The sequence below is a fragment of the Ictalurus punctatus genome, chromosome 21 (assembly GCF_001660625.3).
Source record: "Ictalurus punctatus breed USDA103 chromosome 21, Coco_2.0, whole genome shotgun sequence".
Taxonomy (NCBI): Eukaryota; Metazoa; Chordata; class Actinopteri; order Siluriformes; family Ictaluridae; genus Ictalurus; species Ictalurus punctatus.
The window spans coordinates 5760069-5779898 of record NC_030436.2 but is presented as its reverse complement, the minus strand read 5'-3'; the positions used below and the strand labels follow the sequence as shown (position 1 = coordinate 5779898).

At 37.5% G+C, this 19830-nt stretch overlaps 1 protein-coding gene across 1 annotated transcript in view; it reads right to left on the bottom strand.

Annotated features, from left to right (window-relative positions):
* dock3 (dedicator of cytokinesis 3) overlaps nt 1–19830 on the bottom strand; it is a 233896-nt gene that overhangs the window by 31765 nt on the left and 182301 nt on the right. The window contains exons 15-29 of the mRNA XM_017450749.3: nt 13487–13611; nt 13138–13300; nt 12812–12918; nt 11413–11584; nt 11205–11302; nt 11040–11123; nt 8676–8776; nt 8050–8131; nt 7244–7414; nt 4587–4779; nt 4321–4448; nt 3852–3998; nt 3179–3277; nt 2605–2699; nt 1846–1921 (exon numbers count right to left, since the gene is read on the bottom strand). Coding sequence (XP_017306238.1) covers nt 1846–1921; nt 2605–2699; nt 3179–3277; nt 3852–3998; nt 4321–4448; nt 4587–4779; nt 7244–7414; nt 8050–8131; nt 8676–8776; nt 11040–11123; nt 11205–11302; nt 11413–11584; nt 12812–12918; nt 13138–13300; nt 13487–13611 — 1841 coding nt within the window. The remainder of the gene's footprint in view (nt 1–1845; nt 1922–2604; nt 2700–3178; nt 3278–3851; nt 3999–4320; nt 4449–4586; nt 4780–7243; nt 7415–8049; nt 8132–8675; nt 8777–11039; nt 11124–11204; nt 11303–11412; nt 11585–12811; nt 12919–13137; nt 13301–13486; nt 13612–19830) is intronic.

The following is a 19830-nucleotide window of genomic DNA, read 5'->3' as shown; positions in this document are numbered from 1 at the left end:
TGACAAATGAGAATTTAATAGATTTTAGAGGAATCTGAACACTCAGTAATTACTGCACTAAATGTAATGGATATTATTTAGAAAAAGGATAGATTTTGGTGCAATAAACAATAAAAAAAAAACTCTCTCTCTCTCTCTCTCTATATATATATATATATATATATATATATATATATATATATATATATATATATATATATATATATATATATACATATATACACACACACACACTATAGTACTATATATATATATATATATTTTAATCTGACTCGCCCTCTTGCAAAATTAATGAAAAATAAAGGTCAACTTGTTTGCAATATGTAGCCGAATAATTTTTTATATGCATGTTATTGTTAGCCAATGTTGGAGTGTTGACAGAGTAATTAAACACAAATTATGCTTGATTTTTTTTTTTTTTAACAGTATTAAGTAATATTTATTGATTTTATTACTTCAATTGGCACTAAAATGTCATTTTAAACTTAAACTTAAATTAGTCTATGTAAAATAATATTTAATAGCCCATGTAATGACTAATGCTAGACTCAACTAATGGTCTTAACTCGTCATTTCTGATGTCTGACTAGGAAAAAAACATAAAAACAACAAAACAACAACAAAAAACCCATCCCCTCAACTATAAATTCCTACTGGGAACTCAGGGCGGTCTACTCAATCCTTAAGCAAGTGACGTCAAATCAACATGGCTGCTCACAGAAGGAACAGTAAACAAAGTAGCACCTTACCTTTAAATACTGTATATTCAAGTATTTGATTTAGATCCATCAACATACACACGTATTAGCTTGTTAAATCTATAACACTAACTATACAGTTTACTGTTTTTAAGGCAGTAAATATACATCACTCATCACAGTTAGCTGGCTAGCTTGTTGCTAACAAAAAAACTAACATGGAGGTGTCCGTGTCCCCCCCCCCACCCCCCCCCCTTGAACATAAATATTTACACACTTTTACCCTCACTTTAAATGGCAGGGTCTATTAACGTTATGTAATTTGTAAACATCACTGTGTCATTGTGTCATTGTATTCCAAGTAGCCTAATATGATTAGTGTTACTGAGCTTACTGAGCTAGCTGTCCAAGTTAAATACCCAACATTTGGTAAACAGGTAAACATAAACGCTGGTTTGAATATCTCAGTGTCGATTTGTATTGTCATATTCTTAGTGAATTAATTAACACTAGCCAAACCTATCAAATATACCACACCCATCACTAAGATTAGCAAAGACAGCTATCCTGCTAGTTAGCCGTTTTTATATTAGCTTGTTTTTTTTTTGTCACAGGTAGCACAAGTGGGATTTCAGTATCTGAGTTTCTGTTTACATTGCCATAATTTCAGGGATTTATATAACAGTATATTTTCGAAAGATACAACGCAGACCGGTGTTTTGTTCACTGATATTAGGTAGTTAGCTTCCAGGTCCGAGCCTGAAAGCCTCTGATTAAAGGAATATTTGACTTTTGCACTGTGGTTACTAATTAAACCCAAACACCATTCCACATAATAAGAATCAAAATCCTCCAGTAATTTGTATGTCTAAAATGTATGTAGACTTGACTTTCATACTAAAACAACAAACAGTAATTCTAAATTCGACAGCCCTATTTAGATGATCTTTCTTTTTCTCTATTAAACAACCTTGCTAAATTATTCAGTTCAGTTAGCCTTTGCTCTGTGTAACTCTCTCTGCCTCATGGAGCCATCTGTCGCATACAGGGTGGACAGCCTGTCACCATTGCTGAGTGTGTGTATGTGTGGAGGGTAATCCCTGGCCTGCTGTGTGCTGCTCAAGTTCACCTAATCAAAGTCACACACCTTAAAGTCAAAGTCAGCATCCGTGAAGTTCTTGTGCAGAGCAGGAGAGAGATACTGCACTGTGGTTACAATGATGCTGCAAAAGATGTGTAAAAGAAAATGCATTAAAGGAGCAATTATTAATTTTTTGAGCCCTCTACTGTTTACAAGGTGAATTGCAATTGCAAAGAAAAAAGGAAAAACCTTCCCTTTTCCCTTAGTATGCCTGGTGCAGAGCTGAGCAGCTTTTGTTTCAGCTGCGCTCATTTCTGGGCCAGAAAAAATTATAAAGAGAAGTCTAATTTGAAGAAACTTGCAACATCTATTGCATAGTAATACTGAGAATCAAGAGTTTTTCAAAAGAATCTTTGAAATTGTAATATTATTATAGTCATAGAAACACTTTTAAACATTACAAAATGCAGCTTTAAAAGTCAGTTTTGCATACTTTTTCTGTGAGAATCTTGGATAAGAAGACATGTGCCTCACGTGTAAGGTAAACATGCAGTATAGCGCATGCATTTTAGATCTATTTCTAGCCCCAAAACTTTACTTCTGGAAAAAGATAGATGATGTACAGGCTCTCGCTGAGAAAGAAATAAAATTTTTTCATCAGGCGCCAACACAATCCTGTTTAATGCAATGATGCCAATTCCCATAGGACCAGGCAAGTTCAGAATGCATCGCATGCCATTAGTCAGTGCGAGACGAGAAAAGGGAGGAATGGAGGAAGAGAGACAGGATGGGAGATACTGAAGAAGAGGGAGCGGGGCATCTCACTTGCTGGTCAGGAGCCGCATCACATTCCAGTCTCTGGGGAAAATGCTGAGCTTCATCAAGTTGCGGAAAACACAGAAAATCTTCAGCAAAAACTCCTGAAAAGATGGATACACAAAGAGAGGGAGAGTGCAAACAGAAGCAAATACATTACAATAAGCCTAATGAGCTTGAACTAATGATCTGCATCATATTTTTCAGTTTGAATATGACTGTGGCACACTGTTTTGAAACTAATTAATCGGTACATGCTTAGAAAAATAGGTTCGGCAAGGGTTCTTTGGATGGTTGATAGTCCTAGCTTTCCAAAGGCATTTCTAGTTGAATACTTTTCCAACATTGAAACCCTCTCTGGATGTGGTGGGGTGGTGTTGACATGTTGTGCAGAGCAATATCCAAGCTACATCAGAGCTTATGGTAGGTGTAACTGATAAACCTCCATTAAGTGTAGATACACTGCTGTAACCAATAAACTGTCATCTCGCCATATGGTTAGTGTATAACTGAAGTGGTTCATTGATTTTTTTTTTTTTTTTTGGTCCCACTTAAAGAAACCTGCTCGGTTTCTTCAACTGACCTTTATCTCCTCTTTGCTCTGGAAGTTGTCCAAGAGGTGCTGAAAGTGGATGTCTGTCATTTGACGCAGGAGAGACAGCAGGCAGGACACGTATTCACCCTGCCAATCAAAAAGCACCAGAGCAGTTGTCAGCCAATCACCTTGTTCCAATGGCTTTCAACTGGCCAATCAAACACATAGAAATTGTTAGGGGCAGAGTGATCACATGGAAGAGACTGGTGGAGGAGAATGTAGACACTGAATGTACTGACACTGAAACCTCTAACAGAAAGTGGAAATAAACCACAGTATTATAAGAATATTAGTTTACTGTAATATAAATGCAATAAAAACGCATATACAAAACGAGTCTTATGTACTCTAAGAGCCAAATCTTACTAACAGAACAATAAGATGTCAATGCTGATAGAAAGCATGACATTATAGTTTACAAAGGAAGGGGGAGGGGGGGGGGGGGGAAAGGGTAATGGTGAAGGAATAAAAAATGTGTGTCATTAAGAAATACATACTGAAAATGTGACACAAATAGAAAAAAGATGGGAAGGCAAGTTGGGTAGGAGACAACACAAAGTTTCTGGTATGTACAGAGATGGGTGTGAGAAGACTGTGGGAGGAAAAATGGAGGAAGGATGATTTGGTGGAAGAAGAAGAATCAGATTTGTTAGTTACTAACAGTGATCTCGGCCGTGCACTGTGGGCAGCGCTGGCCTCTTACCGCCTCCTGAGCTTGCGACTTGCTCATGATGGCGAGCAGGGTCTGCAAAAGAACATCCAACAAGCTCTCCACCACCATCTCCACCTCCTCCTGAACTGAAGTCTCCTACAGAGACACAGAAACAAAGAAACAAATCCAGTCAAGGAAGCATGACTACAACCAGAGTTAGGTTGTTACCTAGTAGTTTTGATATTTTCAATGAACTGAAAGGACTTATTTATGCCTCAATGTTTTGGAGTTGTTAAAGTTGAAAAATGGTAGACACTTGGCAAGTTTAGTTTGTCTAAACTAAAGTTTAGACAAGCATGTCTCAAAAGCTTTAAAGTATGCAACGTTAAATTCAAATTTGGATTTTTTCAAAGTTTATCAAAATTCAAACTGCATCCATGAAGGACATTTTTGCATAGGTTCAATCTGTGCATTTTACCAGCGAACTGGCCTTGATGATGGAGAAGATGCTGCTCAAGATCCCTGAACAGATGAGCAGTTCTTTTTGCTGACGAAGATGAAGATGGATGTGGTGCAAGACCACTGGTAGGAGAATCCTTCTTGACTCTAAAGTAGGACAACGAGAAACATGGAGGAAAAAACAAAGTCATTCACAGATCAAGAGTCTAGATATATACAATTGATATGTAGGTTCAAAATGAGAATCCAGCACCAAATTGATCTCAAACATGGCTGAAGTCCTACCTGGAAAAGAGAACAACCTGCTATCTACTGTCCGAGCAATGGACTGCAGCTTCACCACATCCATCGACTGGCCTATGTGCACGGTACTGGGCATGCTCCCCAAGGTTCCCCTCACAAACTCAGCCACCTCCTGCACTGTGAACATCTGCAGCAACTCATCAAAGATGGCTGGGAAGGAATTAAGCAGGGCTGCCTGGTGCGGAAGAAAAGATCAAAAGACAAAAAGATGTTTGTTAACGTGTTTTGGTGTTGTTTTGACCCTCTTGAGCACCAAATTGTTCTCTGGATTTCTCAAGATGTGAAGGAATTGCCAGACTAAGGATTGGAGCTAACATAATCCACAGAGTAAGAAACAGCAACAGATTAAGAGTTTACATTTATTTGATTAAAAAAATATTTTGGAGTCTTTAGTTTTCAGTTCAGATGATTTGTTAGGCTCTTGTATGTGGCCCAAACTGAAAAGTTGCAAAAAAGAACACCCCCCCGCAAAAAACCCCACAGAAAATCACAGGGTTCTATCAAACTAGGGAGTATCAAAATGCTATTGCTGCATTTCCTACTTCTGGAGACTCTGCTTCCAAACCTGGCCGACAGACCTCTGGAATGATCCATTCGGGGCAGTAGAGTGACATGGAGGAAACCACATACCTTGTGAATGAACCACACAAGATATGAGATGATTGTGAAGTTTTTAAAACACACATAAATAATAAAAGCAAACCAATTCTGATAAGGTTCAGGTCAAAGGAGTTGTTCGTGTTGGTCAATCAGTTGGTTGTTGGGATTTCTTGTCTGGTTGGTGAGGGGGTTGAGGTGATGATTTAGGAGATGCTGAATGGTTGGTGGCAGCTTGGCTGTAGGGTAAGTGAAGATTTAAGGAAGAGTGCCTCGCTTTACTAGTGCGGTTTTTATATACACATGTCAACCGAAACAGGAACTCAAAAAAAAAAAACACACTGTTAATCAATCCAAACCATTTCTGACAGGATTCAAGGGCAAGAAAGATGCTGGTGTTGGTAAATCAGTTGGTTGTTAGGATTTTTTATCAGGTTGGTGAGGGAGGTAAGGGGATGATTCAGGAGATGCTGGATGTTTGGTGGCATCTTGGCTGTAGTGTGAGTCAGCACTTAAGACAGTGTGTCTCACTTTACTGGGCCAAAACATTGAGGCATAAGTACTTACTGATAGAGGAGCTGGCCGTGGAGCATTACAGCTCAAGAGCTGCATACAGCTGGCCTGATTTGTGATGGTTTGTCCGAGAGGAAGCTGGGGGCCCTGAATTGTTCAACAAGGGGTTAATGGAGCCAAGGGAGGAATAGGAGGTCACAGTCAAAGGGCCAAACAAAGAAAAAAATTGTAGAGATTACAAGTTAATGAAGGAAAATTCTACTCTCTTGTATAACAAAGCCATATTTTCACATAGTCTGTTAGGTGGAAATGAAATCTTGTGATAATGCATGTAGCAGATAATTGTTACAGTTACCCTGCTGAGAAAGAAATGATATGTGGTTCAATGGCATATTATTTCAAATGATGTGACCAAGAAACTCCAAAAAAAGATAATGTTAATAAGGTCTGGAAAGTAGCTGGAGACCCACTGAAATGTGAAAAGATTATTTAATTGAATGCTGAAAGTCAGATCTCATTAGTCTGAGGCTAAATAGATGTAGATGGGGTGACTTCATTTTCTCTACATTGATGGGAGATCAGTGGCTTGCTCAGGTATACTTTTACACCATACTATACCCATATAACCTACAATAAAATGAGCCACTGATTGAATTCAAGGATCTTATATATCCATAGCACTGTTGAATTTATGATCTGATTGGCCATAAGGTGTTTTTTTTTTCTGGTTACAACAGTTTGAACATAATTTTTGACTGCAAGGCAAATCACAGTTTATAATAATGTACTCGTTATATACATTTATTTATACGTAATCACAATTCATTTGTTAATATGGTGAAGTTTTCGGTGAGGAGATGTTTATTTAGCAGAGGTTCCCAAACCTGGGGTCGCGATCCGACATAGCATCGTTTGATTAACATATGGGGTTGCAAGAGTAATTTAGTAATTTACAATCTTCTCTTTTGTTACATTCATTTGTTATACAAATTTATATTATATATAAAAATATTTGAATATATAACTGGACTCTAGATGCATGTACATTTAAGAAAATTGTCTGAAAGGTCTTCAAGGGTTCCTAAAGGGTAAAAAACTATTAAAACCACAGACAGGGTCCTAATGTTCAAAAATATTCCACCAACCTCTTTTGTTTGTCCCTCTATGATTGACATAGAACTTAAAGGTTAGGTTCTATGTAGAAAGCTGTGGAAAACCACTTCTATAGGGAAAGCAGAGCACTTTTTTGAAAGTTAGTATTGTTAACCATCCATATGAACCCCTAAGGAAAACTCTCCTCTAAGACAAGAAGTATTTGTTTGCCTTGTCTATGAATATACATTTCTTATATGTTTCAGACCAAAGAAAGTCTTCAATAATGAATCTTTTTTGTGTTCTAGTAACACCATAATTGTAGAACCTACAGTAAATCAGAATTGGGATGTGAAGTGTACAAAAAACTGAGACTATTTCTGTTGTTGCTTTTCTAATCATACATCATGGTTGGAATGTTTTTGGGCTTGTCTGACCTGGGTGAAAATGAGTGTCTCTGAGCTGCGGCTGTCCAAGCTAAGCACGAAGCGGATGGACTGGAAGAGCTCCTGGATGCTGGTGCGAAATTGTTCCTCCTCCATGCCACATGTGGCCCGAGAGTACAGGATCCGCGACTGGACTATGAACTTGAACAAATACTCCAGTGCCTGGAAGTAGAGGGATTTACAGTCATCTTAGGACCATCATAGAGAACATTCTTTAGATTTTACATCATAAACACCAATATCATCCATTTTATAAAAATGTCTAAGTTTTTAAAAGAAACTACTAGTGCTTCAGGCATCTCGAAACATCACAGCTACATTATATTTATTGCAATAAAAACAAAAAGCCAGGAGCCATTCAAGCGCTACATCATACTGTATCTTGGATGGACATTTTCTCTGTAGGGCCTCTAAGGCAAATGGTAGCTGTGAAGACAGACTTGGTTAAAAGTGTGAGTGATCCATGAAATATTCATAGCAATACCCTCTGAACTGAATCACAGCTTGGCCAGCCCCCATGAATATTACATATAGTTCATCTATTAAGCAGTTCCAATCTCATGAGTGCCAAGAAGGGTGACAACTGTTTGCCATACTACTTGTTGTCTTCTATTTGCATTACAATGCAGTGCATCTGATGAGCAAGGCATGTTCAACAACCCCGCTACACAATCTGACAGGTTGCAATTACAAGATCGTAATTAAAATGACACAAGTGGTCCTGTGCCCAAAATTACAAACGAGTTGAAAGATTAATTGCTTCAATTTCTGGAGCTAGACTGGATACAAGAGAATACCCTCATTGCTTCCTGAATGTGGTCCTGCCGGACGACCTCTGCTGAGCGGTCCATATACCATTTCAGGCAGCGGATAAGCTCTCTGGAAGCATAAAACACATATATTAAACATTTTCTTTCTAATGAAGAAAAGGCTTTGGAATGCCAGTTTCAAAACATCTTTGCTAGACTCTCTCTGTTTTCTAACTTAATCCAGGTCATCAAGTAACAAATAACACAATGTATATAAAAATTGTCCTAATGCCATTTCATTACATTTTTAATCATTTAAATGATTTAAGCACAAGATTATGAGGTCAAAATGAGCTGACAATTATTTAATAGAATGCTGATATTTAATATATAAATCAAATAAAACAAACAAAAAAATTAACAATACAGTATTATCCTTATACACACACACACATACATACATACACACACACACACATATTATATATATATATATATATATATATATATATATATATATATATATATATATATATATATATATATATATACACACTCAGAAGTTTGAAGTTTTTTTTTTGAGTGTTTTTTTTTATTTTTTAAAGATTTTATTTATTTATTTATTGTTTTAAAATACAAGGCAAATTTTTGCCCCCAAATGTATATGCACTTACTTATAGGCCAGAGCTCCAGCAAAGTGTTTCTGGATGTAAGTGTCCATCACTGGGCGGAAGTGGTAGTATTTGCTGTCCCGGAGCAGATTGATGATGAATACCTGGTCAGAGACAGACAGCCAAAGCAAACATAGCTCAGGAGGTGAGAGTCATAATGGGGATCAGGCACAGAGCTCTGATTCAGTCTGAAAGAGCCGTCATGCATCAGTGCCACTGTGATCTCTTCTGACCTCGTTTCAGACCAGCATGAAGTGCAGGCTGTCAACTTGAAAAGTACATCACATTTACAACGTGACAAGCATTGCAAATCTTTTGAAGCTCAACGCAATTTTATTTTCATGTAAAAAAAAAAAAAAATACTGAAGTTGAATCTGTTAATATAGATATGTCTTATAATGTATATGATACATTTTCTGAATGTAGTAAAGAAATGAAAAGTTGGTTTAGATGTGGTGTGATCTGGAAAGTCTACACATTGGCCCTGTTACCCCTCCAATCATCATATCCATATCATGTATTTACAATTGAATGCAGTCATAAAATGCTTCAACAGTACAACAAAATAGCACCATATTGCAAATGATTTGAATATGGCTGATAATTACTGCTCAAACCTGTATACGTTATAATGGCTTATTTAAGATGTCTCATTTACAGTGCCTATCACTAATATTGGCACCGTTGGTAAATATAAGCAAAGAATGCTCTGAAAAATTGTTTTTACTGTTTAACCTTTTGATCTTTTGTTTAAAAAAAGTCACAAAAAATACTCTGCTCTTATGGATATTAAACAATTGCAAACAAAACACCGGTTTAACACACAAAATAATAAATAAATAAATAAATAAATAAATATACACACACACATACAGTATATCTTTGTTAAATATAGCGCAACAATTACTGGCACCCTTTTAATCAATACTTTGTGCTACCTCCCTTTGCCAAGATAACAGCTCTGAGTATTCTCCTATAATGCCTGATGAGGTTGGAGAATACATGGCAAGGGGTCTGGGACCGTTCCTCCATACAGAATCTCTCCAGATCCTTCAAATTTTGAGGTCCACGCTGGTGGACTGTCCTCTTCAGTTCACCTCACAGTAATGCTGGAAGATCCAACCACGGCCCATTTTTCTGGCAGAGGCAGTCAGGTTTTCATTTAATAACTGTTGATATTTGATAGTCCATGAAGCCATGTATCCTAATAAAATGTCCAGGTCAGGTGAAAATTTTTTTCTCATTAATTCATAAGGGTGCCAATAATTATTGCACACCTATATTTATCAACGATTTTTTTAATTTTATAAACCTGTTTTGTTTGCAGTTGTTTGATATCCATGACAGCAGAGTATGTTTGTGATTTTTTTTTTTTAAAAGAAAATATCAAAAGGTTAAACAATAAAGACAATTTTTCACAGCCTTCTTTGCTCATATTTACCAAGGGTGCCAATATTAGTGGAGGGCACTGTATAAAGCTTCAATCCCAATAAATAAACTAATTTTTTTTTTTTTTTTTTTTTTTTTTTTAAATGTACAGAATTACAGAATAAGGAGAAAAAGCATACTGTTTTAGTTAATGATTTACTTAGGATTATATTAGAAGCTATTATTATTTCCAAAAACAAACAAATGCTTGTCTAGTGTTGCTCTGAATAATAGTGGGAGGTCATCATTTCCACCCAGAGAGCAAGACCAATTATGGCTGTAGCCATCATCATCTGGAGATTATGAGTTCAAAAGGTTAGACAAGAGCTAACTGTGCCGTTTGGGGACCGAGGTACCAATTTATATAATCTATAGCACTAGAAGAAGAACAGCAGAAAGATTACAGAGGTAAGCAGATTCAATTTGAAAACATGCATTTAATATCTGTACAACCTAAACTACACAACAAAAACTCATCAACACTTAATCCTCCACTTTATAAAGATATGACTCTACATGCTTTACACTCTTTACAAGCTCAACAACACAGGTGAAATCATCAGAACCAATTCCTATGAGAAGGCTGGCAGAGAGATCTCCTCTTTATAAAGATATGACAGATGTGATTAGAGAGGTAATAGCCAAAACTCCTCGACTCTTTGTGCTGAGGCCTGAAAAGCTAAAGACTCCCTACGGGATGGCAATGCAGGCAGCTGTGATCTAATAACGGCTGGCTTCCTGCCAGCCGAGACCTGCTATTCATCACACACGCACACACACCAGCAGCAGCATGGGTACTAGAGAAAGAGATCAGTGATACAAGAGCCTGGAATACACACAAACACACACTGAATACAGATGTGAAGCTCACTCTGTGCTCAAGCTGTTTGATTATACGTATTATAAAAGGTGCATTATGTGGAAATAAAAGCTTCCTACCAGCGACTGAAACACCAGAGGACCATATTTGTCTGTGTTGTCATCTAAAATGGAGAACAGTGTGTCCAGGATGTCCTGAAGAAACTGAATAAATTGCAGCGTGTTAATATTTCACATCACTGCATTAGTGTCATTAATATTTTCCATCTTACATGAAGTGCTTACTTTGACTATTTCCTCTCCACTAACATGTCTCAGTCGACCTAGAATGTCCATCACGCGATCAGGTTGAGCTTTCCACTTCAGCAGAGCCAGCAAGTCCACTGAGTAGAGAAGAGAACAAGAATGTATTACAATGTGATGATCACAATAAAGTCTGCAATTAATCATTAACCAACAACGTGCGCGTTATTATGAAGTGCTTCAAAGCTACCATTCTGTGTGAGCTTGGTGGAGGAGAGCTGAGTGGAGATCCACAGGGTTTCCTTGGTGCTACGCTGGAAGATGAGGCTGGAGGGAATATTGGGGCAGCCGTTGAAGTCGTCCTTACAGCAGGGTAAGCCCAGATACAGAGCATGGTTGCTGAAGGTTGTGTTCTCGTCACACTGAGACAACACAATGGAGAGAAAAAATTTGTTTTTGAATGACAAAACGGAAAATGTGCCTTATCCTTATATTTGTAAGGCAAAATCAACAGAAAAATGGTTTTAAAAGATTTGTCAGCCTCTCAGTCTCCAGATTTGTTCTGAAGAAGGCACTGTATGACAAACTTGGAAGATAGATGTCAATAAGAATGGGGAGGATGAGTGAACACTACTACTGAGAGGATTCGAAAGCTGTCCAGATGACATGCAGGAATATTGGATGTCGCTATAAAGGCAACATTTGGGTAAACATATTATTAGAGAATATTCGTATCACAATCAGAATATGAAAGACAAGCTTTAAAAAGATATATAACAAGAGCAAATATAAAATAAATTGTCAAATGATATGTTTTATAATTAATTTATTGTAAAAGGTTTATAGATTCGCTACTGACCCGAGGTATGTCATAGTGTAAGTATATTTTTTCTGCGCAACAATATTGAATCTCTCACGGCTCAATAAGTGCAATTCATGTTTATTCCTCAAGGTGGGAATGTTTGGTAAGCAATGATGATGTAATGTGTCGATCATAATGATACTAAACGTAAAAGAAACGTTAAAAAAACTTGACATGGCTCAGCGATTTACTGCAGAACAAGTTTCTAATCAAATATTAGCGTCATTTGATGGTGGATCTGAAGATGAAGCAGTCCGAACAAAATATGAATTTGATGATTATGAACATGATAATAGCCTACTGAGAGCATGAGCCAGATGCTGAATTTACCGAGCAAAGCGCAGAAGGTGCTACATTCTCATAATATTCATAATATCACTTGATAATATTGGTTTTAGCCATGAAAATTGTACATGATAAAATTACTTTTATTGAGAAAATATTAAATATTGTAATGATTGTAACTTTGTCATGGTGACGGAAATGAAAATGCTACAATACTTTCACTATTTTAGCGCGTGAATAAGTGCATAATTTTAACGGTGTATATATTTTTCATCTGTTTGATGACAAATAAAATGACAAAATATACCAAAATATTTTATTATTTAGTAACTGGTAATAAAATATTAGGACAGTTTTATATTACTTGGGAAGTTTAGAGATCCCATCCGTGTTAGATATATACTCCGGGTCGCTAATGACCTGAACATGTCATAATGATTGGCGAAACACGTATACATTTAAGGGTTAATCCAATTTAATTAGCAGGAGAAAATGTTCTGACCTTGTAGACATAGAGTTCGTGACACTCGTCGGATAGCGTCGTACCATCTTCTCTCATTAGAGGTGTGAAAGCAAAACCAAAGAGTTTCTTCTCGCCTTTGTCTTTTGCTGCAGAAATAGGAACGCGATTTTATCCATCGCTGATATTGTCAAGACAGAACTTGTGTTTATGTACTGAATCGTAAATAATATTCTTGTTCTGAAACGCCTGTATTCTATGTAAGTCCCCAACAGTGGCTCATAACCATTCGGTCAATAACACAGAACCTTAATCACTGAGTTCCTAGCTGAATATGTTGAATTTTGCGAAGTCATTGAAGAACATACTCGAGCAGTGCCTGAACTCGAAGCGCAGATGGGAGCCTCTGAAGCGATCGATGGGGATGGGCAGCTTGATCACTTCACTCCAGCGAGGGCTGTTGTTGTGGTAGAGGACGAGTGAACGGTGCTCACTGATATTCGGCTCTCCTGAGCCCAGGCTAATGCAGTCCTAAAGTAGAAAAAAATTACAGACTATAACAGATTTCTTGTCAGACACTAAGATGCACTCTTCATTTCAGAAAGAAGAAGAAGAAAAAAAAAAACAAAACTCTAAATACTCTCCAAATGCAAAAAATGTCTTGGCTGGGGTAAGCTGAATTTGATTTTTCATTTTAATTTGATTTCCAAAATATACCTTAAGAATCTCTCCGTCGGCATACAACACATACACTGTGACCTCGATGTTCTTCTGTACGCTCTTCCCTCCTCTCTCAAAATCGCCTCTCTCCAAGGTGAGGTACAAATCATTACGGATATCACCTAAAACACCAACAAAAATATGTGATCATGTGAGCATATAATCAGTGCATATAATACTAAAAAGTGTGTTATAGCATTAAAGTAGGTGAAGCACATGACTCACTTTACTGTATGAACAGCAAACATTCAATCCCAAAGGGCAAAGCAGATTGGTCAACACTGACAACATAAACTTACTTTAGGACACGGCGTGTTATAGAGAGACTAATATAGAGAGATTAATATATTCTAGCCACTCATTTATCTAAACTCGAAGACAAGCTGTAGTATCGTATGTAGTAGCAAGCGGTATGTCTCAATCAGCTCCCTAGTTCAATAGTCATGGCACTGATCAAGGAGTTGGCCATTTTAACGCCTGTCTCATTCGCAAAATCCAGTTCCAGTGCACCGGAACATTTGTGCTTAAAGCTTGTTTTACACCATGCGATTTCAGAGGTCTTTTAAGATTACTTTTTGTCACACTGTATGAGATCCAAGTAAAATCTTGGCCAAATTCTATCCAATAACATGTGTTCTCCATGTCAGATTATATGATAAAGATCCTCCTATGGTAGACTTGTGATTAAAGAGAATTACTATGTTCTGTTTACATTAAAAAGGGACACTCTACTCAATCAATTATACTTAAATTTAGCTGGTCTGGTATAAAAAAAGAAAAGAAAAGAAATTATAATCACCAAACATCACACCATTCAACTTTATATATCCCATAGCACATCATGTCCAGTAGTTCACACTTTTAATCTTCACAGAAACTCAGGGATTTGTTTCTCCTTCATAGACCGACTCCACACAATTCTACCAAATACTGTATTTCATTAGCATAAGACAAAATGTCAGGGCTAACTATTATATAATATTACTGATGCCAGTCTACCATAGAGCATACAAACTGCTTTCAACAACTCAGCCCAATTATTCCCAGAGAGCACAACACTACTCCTCCGCTTCACTCCTTCTCAGTGTGTGGGAGCGCCGTGCTAACCTCATGCTAATCTCTTCCAAAAAATCTGTTTTCCTAGCTGTAAGAATGCCCTGAGCAATTTGCATTTTGTTTTGTTTTGGTCCAGCACTGTTATCATGTGAACTCAGAATTAGATTTCGCCTTTAGCAAAAAAAAAAAAAAAAAAAAAAAAAAAAAAAAAAAAAAAAAAAAAAAAAAAAAAGAGCCAAGAAGCGGGGCGGTTATTTTGGTACAAGTCTTTGAGATGTCAGTAATGTAAACAGAAAGCAAACAAATTGTAGTAGTAGTAGTAGTGGAAGATTAGAATATCTGGACATTTGCTTTTACTCTTTTTTTTTTTTTTTTTTTTTTCTCCATTTTGCTTGTCTTCATTAAATGAATATATTATTCTTGAGGGTTTATACAGTATGAATTGTACATGAGTATAGATTACTACAAAAGGCCAAATGAACTAAAATGAAGATTACTCCTCATCACAAAAATTCAAGTCACAAATCACATACTGTACTTCCATTACCCACGTTTAGTATACGTAATATTATCAATAGCTGGAGGATGTATAGAATCCACTAAGATGTTGAAAGTTTTTGCTTTCTTTATGCTCTGTATGAATCTGCAATGCTAAATTTTGTGCAAGCATTTTGTGTCATTCCCTCTCAAAGTCTTTTGTTTCACATGTTTCTAGTTCTGTACCCTATATTCCTCTATTATTTGCAAGTTTCTGGTTTCTGGTGGGGGGCACGGTGGTGTAGTGGTCTTGCCCCTGCCCCTTGTGTGTGGAGATTGCATGTACTCTACGTGCTTTTGGGGGTTTCTGTGTGTACTCTGGTTTCCTCCCCCAGTCCAAAGACAAGCGTAGTAGTTTGATTGGCATTTCCAAATTGTCCATAGTGTGTGAATGTGGGTGTGAGATTGTGGCCTGCAATGGGTTGGCAACTTGTCCAAGGTGTCCCCTGATTTGAGCTCCCTGGGATACGCTCCAGGCTCCCCTTTGGCCCTGTGTGGGATAAGCGGCCTAGAAAATGGATAGATGGAAGGATGGTTTCTGGTTGGATCAGTAACAACGATGATTGCCATTTCAATATATTGTTGTTGTTTTTCTACCCATATGTCACGTGCAGGGCTACGTAGGTCAAGAGTCAGCATTGCATGTGAATTCTGGCTCTGGCCGACTTCATTGTTTGTATGAAGTGATCATTTCTAACAAATATCCACAAACTCCACTTTATCGCTTGATATTTGACATCTCAGCTTGCATGAAAGTAAAAACTTAGCACTCGCTTAATTTTTTTTGTAATCGCCTGAGATCCCAATTCTGTTGTCTACCACTAGTCCCAACCAGATTCAAATAAATAAAAAGGAATAGTACACGCCCTATTTTTGTCTGCATTTGTATCTGTTTAGATCACCTTTATCAGTTCATTCTGAATAATGAATTCATATTCAGCTATATCCCTAGTTACATTATCTGAATATCAAGTGGCATGTTCTGCTTTAGCATTTCTCTATCAGTTAAAGCCTACGTCATAAAATGAAGGAGCCGTCTACATCTGAAAAAGTAACGTGTATGAATTCAGCAAACAAGAAACTCCATAGCTTTTTCACACCTGTTGTTTTGTCTGCAGAGAACACGTCAGTCACAACTGCACTTCCAAGTCCAAAATACTTGCTGTTTGAAATTACTATGCAAAGCTGTAATCATGGTGTGTTTCTACCAAACAAATCCCACATGCAATGTCTGCAGGTGTCCGGACTTGACAAACGTTTGGTTCTTGTCTAATAAACGATCATTCTGATGAGCATGAAAGAAAACAGCACTGCTGTGCTGCTTGCGAACACACAGGAGGGGCACATGGGAAAAGGGTCTAGACCAGAACATGGTGGAAAAACAGGGGAAAACATGGAAGTGATGGAAAACACTAAGTGGTGAGAGTGTGTGTGTGTGGGGGGGGACTTCCATCCGTTTCTCTGCTTCACTGACAGAATAGCTCACGATAAAAATGTTATCTGGAAGCACAGACTGGCTCTGTGTGTGTGTGTGTGTGTGTGAGAGATGGGTTCATGCTCCGTTTCGAGTGCTTTTGTACCGTATTAGACCCTCTCCTTGCTATTCCGGTCTATCAAATCCATGCAAAGCTCTCTGCTCAGACAGCTCGACCATGTATTTCACTCTCTCCCCAGGAAAATAGCTCAGTAATGTAGGAAAAACAGTGCAAATAGTTTCAAATATACATCTCCTACCACCTATATGGCATACATGCACCATTGAAGGGACCCTGGTCCTATATATATATATATACACACACACACACACACACACACACACACACACACACACACAGTGGTGTGAAAAAGTATTTGCTTTCTTCAATTTTGCATACGTCTCATACTAAATCGTTTCAGAAATTAAAACAAAATCTAAGATAAAACAAAGGCAAGCTGAGTAAACACAAAGTACAGTTTTTAAATGATAAAAACCTGGAAAAACATAGCCTGGTCTGATGAATCACGATTTCTGCTGAGGCACACAGATGATCAGAATTTGGTGCCAACAGCATGAATCCATGGACCCAACTTGCCTTGTATCAACAGGCCAGGCTGGTGGAGGTGGTGTAATGCTGTGGGGAAGGTTTTCTTGGCACACTTTGGGCTGTTAATACCAATCGATCATCACTTGAATGCCACAATCTATTCATTTTCTATAACAGCAGCTCTAATAATAGTTTACATTAACGTGCCCGTTCTAATGCAACTTACACAGGGAGTTCTATGGTGGACTCTCTACATAAATGACTTGAAGAATAAGTGTAATTGTTGATATTGTGAAGTTTTCTTTGAGGGGAATATCAGGTTAGCGCAGATAGTGGTGCAGGACTAACCATCAGCCACTGTCAGGCTTGGGGTGTAACAGAATACATGTAATAGTGTTAAATAATCAGGATACAAAACAATTAGTAACTGTAATCCATTACAGTTACCTCAAAAAACAAAATCAAATTACAGGTACATTTTTGAAAAAGAAAATTGGAATACTATCAGGATTACAATTTTTTTTTTTCATTTAAAAGCAGAGAAATTAAACTTTTGCTCCAGACTGCACCTGAAATACTTGCATTTCTGACCAACAATATTCATTTCCCAATGATATCTTTGCTGAGAGCGCCACTGGCGACAATATAAATGTACACGCTATGATTTAAAGATTTGAGTGTAATGTCTTTCTAATTGCATTTTCTGTGAAGAGTAGCCTGTCACATCATTTGTTGTGTTGATGTAATAAAATGAGACACATGGGGGGGTGTGTGTGTGTGGGGGGGGGGGGGGGTCGGCAATTTCACTGAGTTCAAATTCATCCCGAACGCCAGAATACGCACCAGGAAAGCGAGGATCAGCTTTCCATGTCAGAAAGACATGTCAAAATGAAAAAATCAGACGTTTTCAAAACAATCCTCAACCCTGTCAAACACCAATGCCGATGGCACACCTGCTAATAAAAAAGCAGGCTCCAGTTGTGCCAGCATGAGACAGATCAAAAATGACAGACACAGAGGATCATCTTTCTGTGTCAGGTATGATCATCACACACAGAAAATGTTTTGTGACTTTTGTTGCAAAGCAGCAGAGAAATAACGGATTTTATTACTGGAACGAACCATTTCAAGAAAGTGACTGCGAGAAAACATGGCGATAGTAAAAAGCATAAAAATGCTCGTGACTATGTAATCGCAGACTGTTCCACAAAATACACCCTTAGCACAAGCAGTGTGACAAGCCTGTATGACTGCATGTGAAGAGCTGCCTTTCACCAAATTTACCTCTCAGATATTACTAATGAAGAAAAATTGACTGGATGTTTGCAAGACATATGACAACGACACAGCATGTGCCTTGAGCAGAATGCATCTAGTGAGATATTGCTCGTCCTACCAATTGTGGCTGCTCAGTGTGGCTTTTCAGCTCAATACGGGATAAAATCAAAAGTACGCAATTCAACCATGGAAGACTTGATCAGGATCAGCACAGAGGGCCCATCACTTGAACAGTTTGATCCTGAACCATGTGTCAAACACTGGCTTTCTGCAAAACAAGAGGAGTAGGCCAAACTACACTCAGTGGCCAAGTGATGCTGACATAATTATAGTCAGTGACACTGATTCAGATTCTGTGTAAAGAACAAGTCTTTGTGACTGAATATAGTTCTCAAGTTGAAAAAGACGTTCAGTTAAGTGAACTTGCATGAAAATGCTGACGCTGAAAAAGCAGGCCAGAGGTATACACATGACAGAATGACTGAAAGTAAGTGTTTTAAAAATTTTAAACATGAGTTCACACTATGCCATTTGGCACCTGTTTTTTTTTTTTTTTTCCTTATAGGTGCCAAAGGCGCCTTAATAGATTTTTTTTTGTCTGAAGCCCTTCTTTTGACATAACACAATATGTCTGCATGATTATAGTTCTGGTTCTGTCTTGCCCATTGTGACTCACAAATTAATTTATTTTATTAAAACAAATCCAAACACTGAACTTGTTTTTAAGCTCTAAATAAAAGCATTTTAGATAATTCTGCTTTTCTCTTGCCTTTATTTACATATGTGACCTTAAAATAATCCAAAAATAATCAGATTACATTATTTCATATTATGATACCTGGATTACGTTACTGATTACATTTTTTATGAAGTAATTTGTAACTGTAATGGAATACATTTTTAAAGTAACCTTCCAAATCCTGGGGCCACTGTACACCACATGTTCACGTCACGCATCATGATCATGTGCACCTGAATCATATTGATGCACAATGAGTACTAGTATTTAAGTAACGTTTGTATAGCACTCTTTGTCTAGGGTCTAGCTGTGAGTAGCATAGTTGTTTGTTGTCATTTCCATGCCATGTTCATGTACATTTCATGCTTGTCTAGTTTGTCTTTATGTTACGTAGTCCCAGTCTTTGTTCGTTATTGTTCACAAGAATATTTAACACTATAGAAGGAGTATCCAGTGTCAGTGCTTCATAACAGTCAGATTTAAAGCTGTAACATTAAGATTCAAGAAGTCTTCAGGATGACAGGCTTTGTGGTTTCTCATTAGCATGATAAGCTGCATTTTTATCTTGTCATCTTCAAAGGGGGGGGTTAGCTAGGCTTTTAAGGGGCCAACTGTTTAAAGCTGCCATGATGTAAGTGATTACAGTGTTTCACAGACACAGAGGTTCCACAGGCATTCCACAACTAAATGTAACCGTAAGTGGATAA